Source organism: Mercenaria mercenaria, chromosome 13 (assembly GCF_021730395.1).
Source record: "Mercenaria mercenaria strain notata chromosome 13, MADL_Memer_1, whole genome shotgun sequence".
Classification (NCBI taxonomy): Eukaryota; Metazoa; Mollusca; class Bivalvia; order Venerida; family Veneridae; genus Mercenaria; species Mercenaria mercenaria.
The window spans coordinates 51,710,130-51,729,894 of record NC_069373.1 but is presented as its reverse complement, the minus strand read 5'-3'; the positions used below and the strand labels follow the sequence as shown (position 1 = coordinate 51,729,894).

At 31.4% G+C, this 19,765-nt stretch overlaps 1 protein-coding gene across 1 annotated transcript; it reads right to left on the bottom strand.

Moving 5' to 3' along the window:
• Positions 1-1,211: 1,211 nt before the first annotated feature.
• On the bottom strand, positions 1,212-18,574 carry LOC128547754 (melatonin receptor type 1B-like). The gene is given in 4 exon segments (XM_053520893.1): positions 1,212-1,237; positions 6,876-7,278; positions 17,939-17,943; positions 18,274-18,574. Coding segments are annotated over 4 exon segments (735 nt in total).
• Between the last annotated feature and the right edge of the window lie 1,191 nt (positions 18,575-19,765).

The following is a 19,765-nucleotide window of genomic DNA, read 5'->3' as shown; positions in this document are numbered from 1 at the left end:
TCCATGCGTTCTGCACATTGACTCATTGCCATCTACATATATGCTAAGTTTAACGACAATACTTTGAATGGTTATTGAATAATGCTCCAGATACGAAATACAACAAACAGATATGACCCATAAGTGGAATATTGACATACAGACATGATTCTTGCGCCCTGCACATGATCTTATTGCCAACTAGTTAAATGCTAAGTTTGAAGTCAATGAGCGACCCCCTGCAGAATAAGTTATTTCTTGCTGTCGGAAAATTAATAGAATAAAGTATAAAAAAGATGTGTAGACATTGAATTCTTTATTGTTGATATAAATGGTCTAAAAACTTAACAGCACCCCACACAACTGCCATTCTCTTGTAATTAGATATCAAGAATAAAACTTTTGGCACTTTGATACTGCTAGGACATTTGTATTATCTGTATTTTCCAACTGTTTGTCAGTTAAAAGCATGCAGTTAAGTAAGCAGGTAAATAAAAGACTTTTCAATTTGAATACAATCATTCAATTGAAAACAATCAAAATAGTTCAGGGCTTTCAGGTGTATAATGTCGTAGAAATAGTGGACCGCAGAAATGTTTTCGTTGACGCCGATGACGTTCTATAGCAAACTTGTTTTGTAGCGTTCACATCGGAGTCTTTCCATGTTTTAAGTAAAATTTCACCATATAAAATAAGAACCGAGACAGGTTGATAATGTTGTCCTAAAAGATAAATACACACATCTAGTTTGTCATAAACATTGTATTGTCGTAATTTTCCAGAAGTCAACATTCAGGTATTACTCAATGAGCGCTTTACAATCAGCGCCTAAATAATCAAGACTTTTAAGGTTAGCTGTAGACGAAATTCAATTACATGGTATTGAAAATACTTTTCTCATTTGTTTTCAGTAATCATGGAACTCGGTTACTGAATTGTGAACACACTAAAAGTTACATTTCTTGTCCAATCTTCATGAAATTGTCAAAATGATTCATTGAAATACAGATAAAGTTTGAAAAAAAAGTCAAGTCATGGCGTCACAGTATAGGAAAAGCTACTTGTCAGGCTGGAGTCCACAGTTTTTAACAAATTTATATGTAATATGTGCTCTGCTCCATTAGGTCACTTCTTTTTAAGTACTGAAATTCCTTCTTTATTCAAATAAAGTTTTAAAATCTCCCTCTTGAAAGAAATATATCCCACTTCGGTCTCGCAAAAGGTGCACATGTTTAAAGCAGTCTTCTTTTCTACATTCCTCTGTGAAAGCTTTACCATCTTTTCTTATCGTTAAATATGATTTTATGTACTTAATTCGCACTGATTTACAACGTTGAAATTTTATTTAGCCAAATATTTTCTTAAAACTTACAACAAATTTTTCTTTTCAGCCTTCAATTTTTGTATTAATCCGTTTTGTCAAATGGTGCTCGGCAGCCTGTGTAAACTTTTGATTTTCTTTACATGATTTTGATCCATATTTTCCATTCATTTGTACCACCTTCTTCGCATTATTTACATTGTTGTGTTCTAGTCAGTTTATTAAAGAAGCTCTTTTTAAATGTTTGGTGTATTTTATAGTCCTAGGTAAAGAATGCTCTGCCAACGTAATGATTACTTAATTGCATTTCGATGAAGGGTTGCCAAATCTGGATCTTGCAAAAACTCAAAATGTATCCATGACACTTGATACATGAATAGAAGACAACGTGAACATGAAGCACATTACTACTTTTTCAAGGGCAAACTTTACAATTGCATATAATAAAGGTACTCTTACAGCTAGGACCTTCATACATGGAAGAACATTTGCTGTCATCAAACACAAAACTGTTGGTTAATGTTGGGTAATAAGGTCAAAGGCCAAGGCCACAGACGTCAAATTTTACAAAATTTTTTTAATATGCGAACCCTTACAGGCACATATTGTTGCTCTCAGCATTTGTTTACAAGTACTTCGCCCTATCATTTAGGTATGTGTGACCTTGCCGTTACTATACTATCGAAGCGGTGCGATGGGGGTTTTCATTACGTTTGTGTTAGGTCAAGTTGAAAACATCTTTCTGTACTGCACGTTGTCTGCTGCCTAGAGTAGTGTGTCATGTAGTATGTTTGCTTCGGCACAACACGTTTCCGTAGAATAAGCTACTGTTCAATGTGCTGTACACCCCAATTCAATCATACACCTGCTCCTTTTTCTCGGTGTAACGCTCCCTTTGCTGCGGTTGGCAGCAATATTTGTGTTTGTTTATTAGACCCATCGTGAAAATCACCACAAAAGCCGATAATAAGTTTCGCCAGGCAAATCGGCTGCCGAGACTGTTCGGCAGTTTTCGGTCTACTCCGTTATTTTAGGCCGATGTCTAACAAGTAATCCCGTCTTCGGCAATGTACCGTTACATTAATACTTTTGATCATATGGATTGAAGGAATATTGTCAGGACTAATTTACAGTGATTGCAAATAAAATTAGAACATAAATTTGAACTTATTGGAACTTAAATGTTATTTGGTGGATTAATCAGAGTACCTTTATAACGGTATTCCCAACAAACACATTATTATAACACGGAATAATCACTTTGCAAAAATAATTTCTTCTATCTTACAATCAGATAGAAGCTCGCTTTTATAATACTTTGTTTGATGATCATGATTATGAAATGAAGGTTTTAAATAGTATTGTGTGTAATCAAATACTGCACCTTTATTGTTATGTCTTGAGCCATGTCCAACTATAGCTTAAAATCTTATGCCAGCTTGAAGATCGAAATTCAACTTCATAACCTGTCTAGTTTTGATCCCAAGCTACCCCTGAAAAATGTTCAATTTCAAAATGTCGTTTAATTTCGGGCCAGCTCAATGATCGAAATTCACAACCTTGTATTGAATAAACAGCCTGGTCATAGTTTGATACTGATGTTTTAAAAAGTCAAATATCGAGCAAGCCGGCTCGAAAATCGTACTTCAAATTTTGAAAAGCTGAATTTAAATGTAATACTGTAACTGGATCTGCTCAAGATCATAATTCAAAGATTAAAAATCGTGCCAGATCTGACATATCAAAATTCAAATTTTTAAAAATCTAAATATATTATTCCCGGTATTATATTTCAAGCCTGCTCGAATTTTCAAAACAATCGAATTTAAAGCTAGGATTGAATATGAAACTAACTTTTGAAACAGCTGAATTTCGATCTTGCATTAATTTATTTTCAATCTGAATATCGAGCAGGTATTAAATTAAGAGCCAGTTTAAAGATCGCAATTTAAATCTTAAAATGCCGATTGACTAGAAATTCATGCTAGCTCAAAATATTTGAATTTCGATCTTCCAGCTGTTTCTAATTTCTATTCTACATCGAAATTCGGTGCTTTCTTTTGATTGTAATTTTGATTACTGAAATGTTCGAAATTCAGTGTCAGCGAAATTCAACATCATGCTTTCGAAAATTTGAATTTCGATCTTCTACTTTTATCTGGCCCAAAATATGTCGCCTCAAATTTCAACGTTTTGAAAATTTTAAGTTGTTTTCTTCTTACACGCTCGAAATTTATTTCAAGCCCGAAAACAGTTCCTTAAAATTTCCATTTTCGACAGACTTGAAGTTCAATGCTGCCTCGAATAAAACACTGAACATTTCAGTTTCGTGCTTCGAGCAAGATTCAAATTCGATGCGAACTCGAAATTCTTCTTTTTGAAATTCTGAATTTCGATCCTCAAGCTGTTTAAAATTGGCTATTTGCTGTAAACAAAATCATACGGAGCGTCCACTAATTTCTAAATCCGTACATGTGTGCAGCTTAGCGGGTGAGAAGAAATCAGTCTTTACAGTTAAGGCACTTAAATTCCATATTTTACTATGTATCTTATTGTAGAGAGATATAAAATATATGCATAAAAGACTATTTTCTTTTAAATTCATTTTAAAAATAAAATATGTTTATAAGAAAAACAATGCATTGAATATTATCCCATCGTTTGTAAAGCTAAAATACCTATAATACTTTTTCCATGAATTTAAAGTAAAGGACTCCTTCTTTGTGCTATATCAAATATTTTCACTCGTGCGAAAAATCGATAGGTCTAATTCTCCCATTTGACCAAAAGATATGACACAAGGGGCATCAATCATTTAAGCAGTTTCACTCAGACAATGGTACTGAATTTTTCTTTTTTACTTCATTAAATGGCTTTCAGCTTCTAAAATGTCATCATAAAGAAATCTTCATAAAGTTTCTATTGAAACAGTTGTTTGCTTGTGATCCTTCCTACGTTAAAATTATGCTGAAATTATTTACAGAAGTTTACCTGTCCACAATTTCACAAAAAATACTTAAGTAATTACTTAGTTATGTCTGTTACTTTAAAATAATGCTATTGCTTAAGTTATTGTTATTAAATGTTGTTTTTTTTCTATAATGTATTTTTAACTAAATTATACTATGGTTAGTAGTATTTGTCTGCAGTACTTTTTTCATTCACACAAATATGATATTTCTATTTAAGCACGATATAACGAACTTAAGTATTTGCTTAAGTAATGTTTTATTCTATACTTCGTTTTATGTAAAATTCAGAATTATTAAGTTTTGATTTATGTAAATGAAAAAGGCAACATTGAAGACGCAAAAAAGGCAAAAACAAGTAAACAAGTATTTGAAATAACAGACTTAGCTAAGCAATTACTTAAGTTCCTTTTCGAGAAACTGGGCCTGGTAACGCTTGGTTGCAGTCTTTACAAAAACAGGTTTATAAACTATTTCATGTCATTTTATCTAATTTATTCGTTACCGCACGTTTTATAGTAGTGACGGCTTCATTAGGAAATTCTGTTTTCGTTCATACTTCAAGGTAATGACATTGTCTTGACAGATGTTTACAAATGTATCAGTTCAAAATAGCAAAATGACGTTGATGTCAAGAAATCGTTATCATTTTTTTTTTGTCTTAAAGACAATTCCTATAGTATTTTTTCCTTTCATAGATTTTTTTCAAATTCACATATATGTCAGGAACATTTGTGCAGAAATAATGAACAAATAAACACAATTGGTCACCAGGCTTGTTTTTGTGAAAAATTGTTTTGAACACACCTACTGTTGCTGAAACTGCCAGTGATTTTTCAAAATTTTCATAATTTCTGCTTTTTCATAAATACCAACCAAAATATGCATCAAGACAGCACAATAAGATTTATTCTTTTTACAGATTTTATTATACACTTATTTGATATCATAGTCATATTTGTAATACTATATCCTTACAATAATGGGTACAAATGAAAAAAAAAATCTTGTTTCATATTCATTTTTGTGAACTTTTTTTCAATGAAAAATACCTATAGTGAAGACTTTTTTTTTAAATTTTGAAAAAACTGTTTCATAGATTTTTTTCCTGTTTTTCTTGTGTATAAATATTTGTATTGTGAACATAAAAATGGCTAAAAATGTATGGGTCACTAGGCTAAATTTTTTGTTAAGACCGCTTGAATAAAACACCTGTTCGGACGAAAAATGGCGTGAACCTGAACAAACTGATTACATGTATATCTACTAGAAGTTAAAAAAGTTTGAAAAAATCTTTATTCTTTCTATAATTGAATACTAAATAATCTGAAAGGAGATATTGTCTTATCAATACATAGTCAATTGTCTAACATTATAATATTATGAACAACACTGTCTTTTTACTAAAATGTGCTGTCAACACACAGCCACAAAAAATGGCAAGATACATGTCAGGCATGATACATGTTAATACAACATTAACCAGTATCAACATTTGATTACTGATAAAACTTATTAAAAATGTTATTTTATTCAAGATTCCTCATTTTAAGATTGTCTGTCACATGTTTCAACACATGTTGACTTCACTTCAACTTTCCATAGATAGTGTCGGCTGCGCAGAAAGATACGCATAAAAAACTATAAGAATTCCCTTTAATGGTCATCTCGTTTTGTTTCTGCTCCTCCGATTCTCCAACGGTTTTATTTAGTTTATATCTGTTGGTCTTAATGTCTTGGATCTTGATAGGTTTATTTCTGTAATTCAAGTTTTATTCTAGTTTGATTTTTTCTTGTTTCTTTGTATCTAATCTTATCTATAGCCGCCATCGGTAACTCGTAAGGACGTTCAACATACACGCAGAGGGACAAAGGGCCGATGGTACTGCTATCATTGGTATTAGAGAGCTACTTGGAAGCCATGTAATGTTTTTGCACACGAAACTAAGATTGCTACGATTTTTCACAATTTCTGGAAATATAAGTTTCTAAACAATCCACGTATACATTGGAAGTTCTTATAACGTTTTGAGTTCAAAAAAGCATTTTGTGACTGTAAAAGATTTTTTAAACATGTATCAAATGCTTTTTGATTAAATTGCTTTTTTACCATGGTTCAGGATAAAAAGTGGTTGATATGACATTGCTGTTACCAGTCCCTCTGCCACTTCGAAGAAGAAAAACAAGCCCCGATAAGGAATCGCTTTGATATTGTATAGGTTAGAGTTATTTGTGATTACAATATTTGGAACTCGACAGTGATAAATAGCCAGTCTGGGGTTAGTCAAGAATGCCTATTTATATGACCCTGGTGTAAGGTCACGAATGTACATTAAGTACAACAGAGTTTGGTCGACAAGGGAGACATATGCGAAAAAAATGTTTGTAAGCGTCTGCGAATTTCTTGTTGGTGACGTAGTAGATCAGCAACACCGTGATGGAGACAAGAAGCTCATGCGGTAAACTGTCCTTTGCATCAATTACTATCAATAATGCATATGGCACCCAGCATGTTATGAATACTGCATATATAATAAAAAGTGTGTTTGCCAAATGATAACTTCTTAATGGCTTTGATGCATCTGACTGAATTTAGTCTGCATCACGTCTTGAATGTACTTTGACATACAAATATATTTTCAAGTAACAAATACCAATTATAATGGATGGAATCCATACTATTGTTATTGAGTAAACTACGGTATATGGGTAGGTTGCCATGCGATCCCAAATGCATTCCAAACTTTTCCTGTCATATCCATGATCACCAATGTCCGCTTCATTTAACAGAACCAATAAACCTCCAATGAAATATAGCGACATGGATATACCGATGCAGTTCCATTTCGTGAATAGTCGGTCATATTTTTCATGCGCGCATATACAGACGTACCGGTTGACACTCATCAATCCAATTGTCATAATTGACGTCACACAGGAAACGGTGCATATGCTGGCAATCGTCTGACAAAGCCCTGGAATGCGGTTGAAAAATTCTTCCCCTTCTATCTTCAAATGATATAGAATTGATATAAAATAACATTAAAATTGTTGGTATATATTAATTTACAATACACATTAAGGTGTCATTGTCAATTTAATGCGTTCAGTCAATGTTTAATAATATTAGTAATATGCAAATGAGCCAACTTATTATATTTTAGTTTAAAATAAACGTTTTCCGTTTCCTAAGTGTTGATAATTTATAATATTCTTAAAACAACCGGAAAATCCTAGCCCCATCATATGTTTTAGGTCTAATAGAAAAAGAAATGATAGTATTTTGATGTGGTGTATTTTTATTAAAATGATATTTTGACATCAACTCCATTCTTATTATATACTCAAATATTCTTATCCCCACCAGTAATAGCTTGTCACTTTAACTTTTTGGATTGAGCTAATTCAAACATAAACATTTTGGTTTTGAATAAGTAATGTGTAAAGAAATGAAACACAGAAAAATGTCCTCAAAAATATCATTGATCTGGAATTCTGAAGTAACATCTGATACAGTCAGCTTTGACTGTGGACCATATGCTTATTGTTCTAGTACTTGTATACTATAGCGTAAGTGTTTGCTTTGAATATCAGATATAAGATATTGTAAAATTTCTAGCAAGTACTGGTAGGCTACATTTAGTATTTTACCATCTTTGTCAAAAAGAAGTGTGGTGTCAAAAAATAGAAAATTGGTGTCAAAATTCAGAAAATAGAATTTCTTTACAAACTTGACGACATTGATGTTAAAAGGGATTGAACACCAAATACGCGTATCTCAAAGTCAGAAACAAGAAACAAAATATCAAAGAGGATTTGTAAAACAAAAATGTATTCACAAGATTACTGCAGATGGGTAGGGTACTTGATAACATCAATAGTTGCTCGAAATTCAACAGCAGTTATGGCAGTTATTCATAAAATACTTCTTGAACTGCTTTATTATGTAATGCATCCATGTGAATAAAGAAATTGTACTAATATTTCGTTTAATTGATTTTATTTTAGATGAATTTGCAATACTTTGTTCAATTAAGATATACAAAATATCACCTAATTTTTCAGCGTTTGACTTGGATTTTTGAAGGTTATAAATCATCAATAAAACTTTATGCTGGAACAAGGTAAGTTTCTGACCATATTTTAAGAAATATAACCGGCCTGTAGCGCTAGAATAAACATACATCAATGTCACATATATATCAGATGTTGCAAGATTTGTGATAAATATGGAATCCGGGTTATGATGGCTTTTGTAAAACATTTTAACTAGACTTATAATCATACAGGTTTCCAAAACGTGCCTGTTACTGAAGAAATTCTATTGAATAACTAATTTAGCAAATGAAGCAACATTGTTCTAGTTTTTCTAATCAAACTAATAAAAAAACTTTGCTACCAGTTACGACCTAGGTTATAATCATGTAAGACAAAAATTAAATTAGAAATTTAATCCATATGAGCAAATTAATCAAAAAGACCTATAATTATCAGATATTTTTCATTGATTTCGACCATTACTTGTTTGTGCTAACAGTGTAACACCTGATAAATAGTACCCATACTCAAGGTAATGACATACTCATGAAATTATGTCTGGCTAAAAATAATTGATATATCGTAGTTATGTTGTTATAAAAACAAGTAGAAAGAATAGAAACACATTTAAAAGAATTAAGCTGAAGCTATTTTGACCCATTATATAAGATGTTGAATACACCATTCCCTTGATTAAAGTATTAATTAACAATCGCTGGACAATACTTGATTTAGAGAGCATGGGAATCATGCGGTTCCATACCAAAACAATATCAAACTTGGAACATACTTTTTAGCATATACATAATACATTTTTTCAAAAAAGATATTAAAGATAAATGTGAAAGCAAATAACTTCAAGTATGCTTCCTTCGTAAACAACATCTTCAGTGTTTTCTATAGACACATGAATGATATTTAAGAGTGAGGTTATGTGCGCACCACGAACAGGTTTCAGTTCATTGGTGAATTTGACATGGACCATTCTAAGGCAGTGCCCCACTATGTTTATGTGTTCGTTTTCTCTTCGTGTGTCTGCTTTGTCTGCGTGTTTGGTTGCACTTCAACGTGCCATGAATTTGCTGTTTGAGATGCTACCCTTTTTGGATAGTGGCGTTACCTGTGTTTGACATCATCCTTGTTTTTCAACGTGGCAAATGCAGTCGGAAGCAGTTGTATAAAAAAGACTCATCAACACACATTTCACGATAAAAAACCTTTAGAAATGTATGGCAAGGCATGACTATATGTAAAATGTTTTATATCAGTATTTTTGTCTTCCCTACCTACTTTTCTATTAGAATGAGAGAACTGTTGTAAAATCAATATCCACATAGTGGGCGTAACATCACGAGAGAGAGCGAGAGATTTCAATTGCTTTAAAAACGTTCGCCCTGATAAACTTATGAATTGTCACTTCTCAAAAGTGAACTTGATCTTAAAGATGTATGGCGGCGAAGGCACTCGAACAATAAAATATATACATTTATTCACGCAGATTCAAAATCTACAATAGATTTTGGCTAACACTTAAAAAAAGCAATAATAAACCCGTGTATATTTTCTGATCTCGATACAGTGACAATTTCACTTATCCTTAACAAGTAGAACGAGGACCAGGGGCCGTATTCATAAAGCATCTTAAGTATAAGTATAAGAAATTGATTATTTCCTTAAGTATTACTTAGGTAAGAAATTTATTTTACTTAAGTATATTTGTTATTCATAAAACAATTTAATAAGTAATTCTTGGCTTTTATTGTGGACGAAAACATTAAAAAAGACAACATTAATTTCAGACAGATACAACATGCACAATTATGTTTAAAGTGCTTTTATCTAAAAAACAACACTTTAATCGTACTCACGATGCCATTTTGCTTTCTGACTTTAGTTATTTCTTAAGTATCTTAAGTTTAAGCTGTTTTATGAATAGGACTTAAGTTTTTTACTTAGACTTAAGCTGAAATCACAACAAACTTAAGTAAAATCTTCAACTTAATTCAAAACTTATACTTAAGATGCTTTATAAATACGGCCCCAGGTATATAGAAATTTAATTCATTACTACTTGAAGATGAAAATTATGTAAAAACAATGGAACGATTTTGGAGTACCTGGCGAAAAAATAAAAAGAGTTTCTTTTCATTAACCGATTGGTGGGATTTGGCTGAACATAGAATAAAATTATTCTCGATCGCTTTTTCGAAGAGTAAAATGCAAAATAAACACAATAATGCAGATTTAGAAATGAAATTAACTAAATTTAAAATCATTGAAAATAGTCCAGAAAACGAAAAGAATATGGAAAGATTTGAGAATGAAATTTCAGCACATTATAAAGATCAATTAAACGCTTACAAATTAAGATCAAAAGCAAAATAAATCGAAGACAATGAAAGATCTACCAAGTATTATTTTATCTAGAAAAGAAGCAAGGCAAAGAAAAAGCTTTAGTCAAAAATTAAAACAGATACGGGCGAATTAAAGCAAGGTTTTAACTGAACAGTGTAAATTCTACAAAATGTTGTTAAATACGGAAGATATTAACGTAACGGCTGCTGAAACTTTGCTCAGAAACATAGATAAAAAATTTGATACTGAAAACAAGCAAAATGTAGAGAGATATATAACAGTAGAAGAACTTAAATAGGCATTAAGGACATTTAAGCTGTCAAAAATACCGGGAGAAGATGGTATTACGGCTGAGTGGTATCTAAATTTTGTATATAATTTATTAAATTAGATTTTTCAGAAGTTGTGACGGAAATGTTATAGAAAGTTATTCGTTGTCAAGTTCTATATAAAAAGGTATTTTATCACTCATATATAAAAACGTGGAAAGGGGAAATTAAAAAAGATGGCGACCTTACACGCTACTAAATATTGATTACAAAATTGTATCGAAATACCTAGCCGGGTGATTAAGGCCAATTCTACCATCACTTATCCATTCTGATCGAAAAGGTTTTGTGCGGGGAAGATTTATAAGTGAAGGAAATCGCTACATTCAGGATGTAATAAACCACATTGATGAGATAAATGAAGAAGGGGTAATCATTTTCCTCTATCAATCAAAAGCATTTGACCGCGTGGAGTGTGTTGACAAATGCTTTGTCAAATTCAACTTTGAAACAAACTTTAGGAAGTGGATATATATGTTGCTAAAAGGTTAAAAAAACAGCGATTCAAACAAATGGCTTTATGTCAGACTATTTCGAAATATCGCATTCAATCAAAAGGCTGCCCTGTCGCTCCTCTAATTTAAATTATTCAGGCGGAAGCTATGGCATGTGCGATACGGAAATATACAAGTATTCAGGGTATAGAACTACCGTAACAAAATAATTCTTCTCTAGAAGCGCGAATCAGTCAATTTGTCGAGGACATGCAAATTTTTTGTAAAAACGAAAAGTCTTTACCGTACATTTTTCACAATTTATAATAAAAAGAACAATCTTTAGGGTTAAAAGTAAATAAAGAAAAAAAAACCCGGGTTGTTATTAGGTAAAATTAAGAATAAAAAACGCATTTTAAAGATATTAATTGGACCAAAATATTTGTAAAAACATTAGGAATCTGCCATGGATATAATATTGACGATGATAAAGTATGAATGGAAAAAATAAACAAAATAAAAGCATGATTAAGCGCATGGAAAACATACTATTATTGAAAATTTATCTTGTATCTAAAATAAGTTATGAAATAGAATCAAGGGGTATTGCAGAAATATATATCAACATACTACGAAAGCTTACGCATGACCTTATTTGGAATAATAAAAAACATTAGTAAATAAAAAAATTTCGGCTGAAGTATTCCAGCAGATAAACGTGTAATCCAAATAAGTATAAATGTCAAAATAATATATCGAATAATTCATTCAGATCTCCAAAGCTGGAATGCTACTGGCAAATATTATTTGCAATCACAAGATGAGCGTTTCTCACAAACATATTTTATATGTAGATGTTCCTCTTTGAAATGTTTAGCTTTTAATGTGAAAACGTATGACTTTTATTCAAAATCGATTAATCATTGAGTAGAATTTAGGAAAATTGTATCAATTCAAGGGAGAAAGTACCTAAAACATGAACCCCTTTTGGGAATTTTGAAAATAAGTATAAAGAAAGGCCACTGTTTTGCAAGTCATTTACTAAAAGTAATGCTATAAATATTGGGTATATATGGGACTCATAAGAGTAGTACAAATCTTTTTCAAAAACTACAATATAAAAGGTACTGTATTTCCAAATGGTCAATATTAACAAAAGGTATACCACGCTAGATTGTGGTAAAATTAAAAGATAATGGGGAGCTCCGTGGCCGAGTGGTTAAAGTCGCTGACTTAAATCATTTGCCCCTCACCGATGTAGGCTCGAGCCTCACTCGGGGCGTTGAGCCTCGGGTCTTCCTCCATAGTCAAAGCTGGAAAGTCGCCATATGACCTATAACTGTGTCGGAGCAACGCTACCCATCCCCTCAAAAAAGATAATATTTTAGAAATTAAGTCTAATCTTCAATTTAATCTTGCGGAACTTCACATTGTTAAGAAAATTACGAAATCTATAAACTATACTGACTTGAAGCAGAAAGATGTTTCACAAATATATAATTTTAAGCAAAATAAACTTGCAGTAGAATGTAAATAGGAAGCAATATTTGGCATAAGCTTTCAATGGGAAAAATATGGATTACTATATATAAATCATATGCTTCTTCTTGAGCAAAGCAATTTCAATGGAAGTTTCTCAGTAGAACTACTTTTAGTGAACATAAGTTAAATTTAATTGGACCATCTAATGGCATTTGCAATATCGCCGACCAATCATTTAAGAAGAAAATACAAAGCATGAGATAGCAACTTTATTTGGGCTATATTATTCTCCAGTTATATATAAACACTTGAATACTATTATATTAGAAACTAAGTGGCATATCTGGAAAAGCATATATGCCATAAAACATGAAAAATACACTTGAACGAAAACTATGTGTATTTGTGTACACAAAATTCTGTGTCAAGCCAGTTTTTTTATGAAAAACTGATAAATCCTTTCATTCTGTGTATAAGAAATATTTTCATTACACTTTAAGCCTATACTAGTCACTATATTATCACTTGCTTTTTCGTTTCCAGTAAGAGTTAAACGTTAAACAAATGTGACTAACAAAAGTTATTTACAATCTACTGTTTTTTTTCTAGTTTGCTGACGTAATTGTTAAATAATGTTATATCCTCATCATTTTTAAGAAATACACGGGGTTAGCTCATTTGGAGCGCCTAAAAAACATATATAAAAAAGAAACAAAAAGAATTTTTTTGTTTTGAGGGTTAAAATTGCCTTCAACCAAGACTCAATGCTGGTGCAAATATATCAATCTGAACGAGCTTAAATTTTTGTATGATTTTTGACAACTGTACTTACACAGCATAGTAACACAAGTCCACAGATTCCACCTTATCGGAGCATAGCTTCATTAGAAATGACACAGTTTTTCTATCTGCGTAATTTCTTATATAGCCTTCAGGAACTTGTCCTTTCTTTGTTAATTTTGGCTGCTGAACCTTGCACTCGTAATTTTAGGAAAATATCATGTTTAAAAGATTCGGGGGAAACTCCCAACCCGGATAAGTTTTATGTCGGTATGTTGATTTTGGAGATCATACAAGCGACGTACTTCGTAACCGAAAGTGCTGCCGCTGTATGTCGATTCTGGAATGTTTCCTAAATTCAGCTAATACTATATCTATTGCGTTATAAACCAATTTCATAACCAATATTTTGTAATTAGGTTAAAGAGATGTTATATCCGAGCTATTTTAACTTTAAATTTTAAAATTTGTTTCATACTTTTATATGAAGAGATTACAAAAGAAGACCAAGTAATAAGCTTTTGAATTTATCACCTATTTTCGCGCGTAATAATTTCGAACCATAGTGCATGTATCTTTAAGATAATGTAATGAGGATAATAGTGCAATGCACAAATTTCGAAATTCTCTTACATGGCTCTCAGAGAATGTCCAAATATAAATAGCAGTGTAGGTGTATGACAAAACTTACCTTTCTGCGTCCGTTATTTTCGTCCGTTATTTTCCGTGGCACAGTCAAACAGGAAAGCGTGGTAATTAACTGTCCGGGGGTCAATCGTCAAATCCCCAGGTGTTCATGGATGGTATTTATTTTTAATATTATTGTAATCCGAAACAGTTTATATGTAGTTTACATAAAGTATCAAATATAAATAATACTACCCAAAATTCACTTAAACGCGTTGTTTCTAATTTTCTTTTACAAAGAATAATTTTCGAATACCAGAAGTCAAATGAACCTCTGGCACATTTCACCGACAATTTTAAGGTAAAAGTTAAAATCTTTGTCGCTTCGATATAGTTTAAAACAATATCCAATGAAAATCTCTTACGTAACAAAATGCGTATATGGTAAAAGGTGACATTTTTATCTCTTTTCAATTTCCAAAGAATACCCTATGTTGAATTTGTTTGCCTCAGTGATTCAGAGACCAATTCCCAGATGTGTACTTACTAGTCTGAAAACTTTTGCAAATTTATTTAGCTTTGAGAATGAAATAATAGATATATGAGATACTACTTAGAATTACGAATTGCTTCATTATAAATATTCATGAAATGTTGTCACTTATTTTCCCTGCTTTTCTCTTGATCGGATGCTTTTATTCAAGAAAATCATTACCAACTTTTAGTAACATCTCGAAACCGATAAAGCGGGACAGATCTACCTATCATAAAAATCAATAAAACCAATATCATCGCTACCGGATTCGTTGATTTCCGTACTAATGGTATTGTTGTTGCTGTAGTAACACGGGGGAAAAATCGATAATTAACATCTTTGGTCATTATCTGATGCATTACAGGCGGGCGGTTTGCTAAACGATATATTTGAATTGAAATGAAGTTTTGATAATTATTAAAGTGAAAATCGGAACAAGTCGAAAATTTATATAATACTTTATTAATTGTCAAATAAAAGTAATATTTATGAATATGTTATCTAAAATATTTAGAAATCGTTACATTTTATACATCAAACACATAGATTTACTTTCTGTTTTAATACATGAAACATCATGCTAACGTATATCTATGTACAGAAAAGAAATATTTACGCACAAGAAACTGTCTGTAAATAAAATAAATATTCAAGAATAAAATATTTAGAAAGCGTGCAATACATCCTCTATACGCGCTTTCTTTCACATATTATGAACATTAGATTATGAGCTTTTGATTCTAAAATATTTTCAAAACTCTAAACCATTAACGTTTTTCAATTAATATTTTCATCGTAAAAGGTAGTAAAAAACAGCAAATTCTCATGTATTTCCATAACATAAAGTTTGTCAGTAATTAAATTTTGAAGCCTTCATAAGAAATATACCATTTTTTTTCAAGATATCTAAAAAGTATTTTTGTTGTCGAACGATCTGGAGGCCGGTCGCTTTAAGGAAAAAGAAGTATAGAAATAAGACTTATACTTTTAAAGGAAATACCCTTACCATGCTGGACACGACTGGTTCTTCCTTTGTAATCAGTGTAGATCATGATCAGCCTGCACATTCGTGCAGACTGATCATGATCTGCACTGTCTGCCATTCAGCCAGTAAGGTTTTTGGTATGCACCCTTTTCATAATTAATAGTACTGTCCAAATTGAAAGTTAGACAAGTTCATTATTGTAATTCAGCATGGTAAGGATTAAGTTTCTTATATCGTGTCTAAATAGAAATATCATATTTGCGTGACTTGAATAGGTACTGCTGACAAATACTACTACAAAATTAAATAACTTCATCAATATCTCAATTTTAGAATAGCAGACTTAACTAAGTAATAACTTAATATTATTCGTGAAAGTTGGGCCAGGATCTTTACTCAGTAAATATTTACGGAACAACTCTGTTAACGATGTGAATTCTAAATTTGTACTGATTCTTTCTACTGTCATACGATTCATGAAATAAGGGTAAAAATCGTAAAAACAAATTTCATGAAAGAAAGGGAAAAGACTATATAAAGACAGAAGAAAGGGAAAGACATATATTACAACGCAAAAACCATAAAACCATATAAAACTTATAGTAAGTGGGGTAATATATCTTTTATGACCCGCCTTGAAACAACACTGACCGGATATTGTTTACCCCTAGGCAATATTTTAATACACAATAAAAGTCAAAGGGTAATTTTAAGTTATTTGTTACAATTAAATCAAATAATAGATATCGCAATTTTTTTTTTAAACGAATGATTAAAGAATGTACCAAAAACATGCATTAATTTAAGAATACAGAATAATATATACAAAGGAGGTTCGGAAAGAAGCAGAATTATCAGTTCATCAAGACTACCTTTCAAATTAACGTTTGGTCATATTATGAATAATAGAAAATGATTTAAAAAAAAATATATTAAAAAATCCTATATGAAGAAAAAATGATGACCGCGTCGGAGATCGGACCCGGACCGCCGCGGCAATAAAAAAGTCTCCAGATCCTTCGGCAAAAAATAAAGGTAACTGGAAATTAATAAATTAATCGTCGTTATATTTCTTAAGAATGCGTTGAAACTCAATTACTGACAGACTATATTTTACGGAAAGACATGAGAATTAGTTGCTTTAAGTATATTTTGCGTTGAAAGTTAAAAGCATTTGTATATTTAATGCGAATTGAACACTAAATCCTCCCTAGCGTTATTTTAAACGACAGCGGATCTAGGTTTCGGCGTTTTTGAGTTCAACAATCAATTTGTTTTAAATTGTCTAATTACAATTTCTTTTTTTTTTGTCAATGTGAAGTTGCTTACAATTTATAGGCTTTGAGCTATAACAATTTGTATCGACAAAGTCAGACTAGCAGACGACAATATTTTCCGTAACAGCTTCTGAGTACTTACGGATGACGGCGGAAAAAGCCGGAATATTTTAAGAAATGTTCACTGTACACACTAAAATGCAAAAAGGACCAAACAAACCATTATAAAATTTAAAACAAATTACACATAACGAAAATTGAATAATTTTTCTACATTTTTAGGGGTATCAAATTTTTGATTTTTTGCGGAAAATATCTCATTTTATCTGTTATATTTAAAAAAGGCAGTTTCTTTCTACCCGTTTCCTACAGAGTCTATATGAACTGAGGTGGGTCTGTTTAAAGTCAAAAAGGGCCAACCAAATATTAAAATAATTTAAAAAAAAAATATTCATAATATCCGGAATAAATTAAACTTTAATTTGTGGGGTATCGAATTTTTGATTTCCAAATAGAACTTTTTCTATTTAAGTTTAAGTATTTTTGTTCCTTCTTTGTTTATATAGGCAAATTTATCGATTTTCCAGTAGATCGATGTTACTAAAAGTTGGTAATGATTATTTATAACAGTCTCTGCAAGTAAGGGCTTAGTACGAGTAGTTTCTAATGTTTGATTATCTATGCTTTACATATACCATTGCAAATAGTGCTGCCTAATTAAATTTATTTCCTTTTTTTCCCTTTTTAATATGTCGGCGCACATGATGTGCAATGCAGCGATATTTTAATTGAGCCACAAAATAGTATCCAAACGAGCACTTTTGAACTTTTACTTTCATTATATTCAAAAGTATTTCTGCAATGTAATATAACAATGATTCGTATTATTTGTGCAATTTAAAGTAGACTTTTGACTATAAAATGATGGGTGGTTATGCCACTATCAACGTGATATAGTGGCAAAATGTCAAAATACATTGCAAAATATGACAACTCTGATTTTAAATTAACATGAATGACATATAATAATTCCATTAAGTACTCTGAGTAACTGCTTCATATTTGGTCAAAACTTCATCATAAAATCAAAACATAAAAATTACAGTTGACGTTGAAAAGTCAAATATGTCTAAATTGATAAATTCGAAATTAAAATTCTTACCAATAATACTTATTGGATCAGCTATAGATGCTATAAAGATGTCAGACAGAGCTAAATTGACAATGAAAATGTTTTCCATTTTTCCCTTTGTTTTACACCTTGGTGTCATCACTAACAGTGTAAGAATATTTCCGAACGTGCCGACAACAGACGCTATAGAAAGAAATACTACAGTCATTATTGAAAGACCCGGATTTAATTCCAAGTACTTAAAGTGTCTATATATATTTTCACCGCCTTTCATCACTTTCGGAAATGGTGAATTCGTATGTGAAGATTTCAAGTCAGAGTAATCAGACATACTGTTTACCACACACGTCTATTTGACATTTACGAATGCAAGTCACATTATGAATGAAATAAAAGACTGTTTCTATAATCAAATTCATAGTGCGTCAGCAGAGATGTTCAAGGTATGGCATTGATTATGTTTACAATAGTCAGAAGAGGTTTCTAGTAATTGATATTTATATATGCCCAAATCTTTTCACCTAACATTTAATCTCCTGGTTTCAGTTTAATTCGTAATCCTTTATTTTTCTTACATACGCTATGATTTTAATCCTTTCCTTTTACGTTTAAATTATTCTGATTTAAAAGTGCTGCTTCATTTCAAACTAATATATTGTAACTGTTGGAAATGAATATTTCGCAATTAAGAAAGTATATATTGAAATTAACTTAGCGAATCAATGCATTGATGCATGCGGGAAAAATTCAGTTTTCATAGATTGTCCCCTGTTAATACTTTAGATCTATATTCATGCACTCTATTTAATTATTCATTTAGCAAATGCTATGATAAGTGAAGGAGTAGTGTTGGCATTTATATGCCCTAATGCTGGAAGTACGTTATATCCAAACAAAATTGAGTACTTTACTGTCGCTTGACTTGTAACTTGACTCTTATTTTAGGGATTCATACTTGAAGAGTATAAAGCCAACAAATCACCCGATATTTTGTTTATTCCCCCACAAATCCATTCTCCTATAACAAATAGATAACAATTTCAGTTAAAACTCAACACAGCTTTTGTAAATATATATCATATCTTTATTATGTATTGTGAACTTTTCTGATAAAATAACATTGCCGTATAACAATGTCCATTTAATACAGAGTTCTTGGGTGTCCGTGATCTACCTAATTCTTCATACGTGTTATAAGTAACATCTCGTTATGTATGTTTGTTCCAACATATCCTTCATACGTGTAACAATTTCCATCTTGTTATATATTTTCCCTTTTTCTCTTAAAACAAAGACACTTCGGTACACTGATTTGTGAGAATTGTAAAGACGCAGTTATTTAATATAACTGATCATCATGTTTACTGTTCGATCCATCTTTTCCGTAATCTTTTCCGTTTTGCCTTCCTTTCTCTTTAATTATGAGACAATGCTACTCCTATTATATTTCATTCTAAAAATCTCTAAGGATGGTAAAAAGAATATTTTATCTTTCCCAAATATCTTTCATATAGTTAAGAAT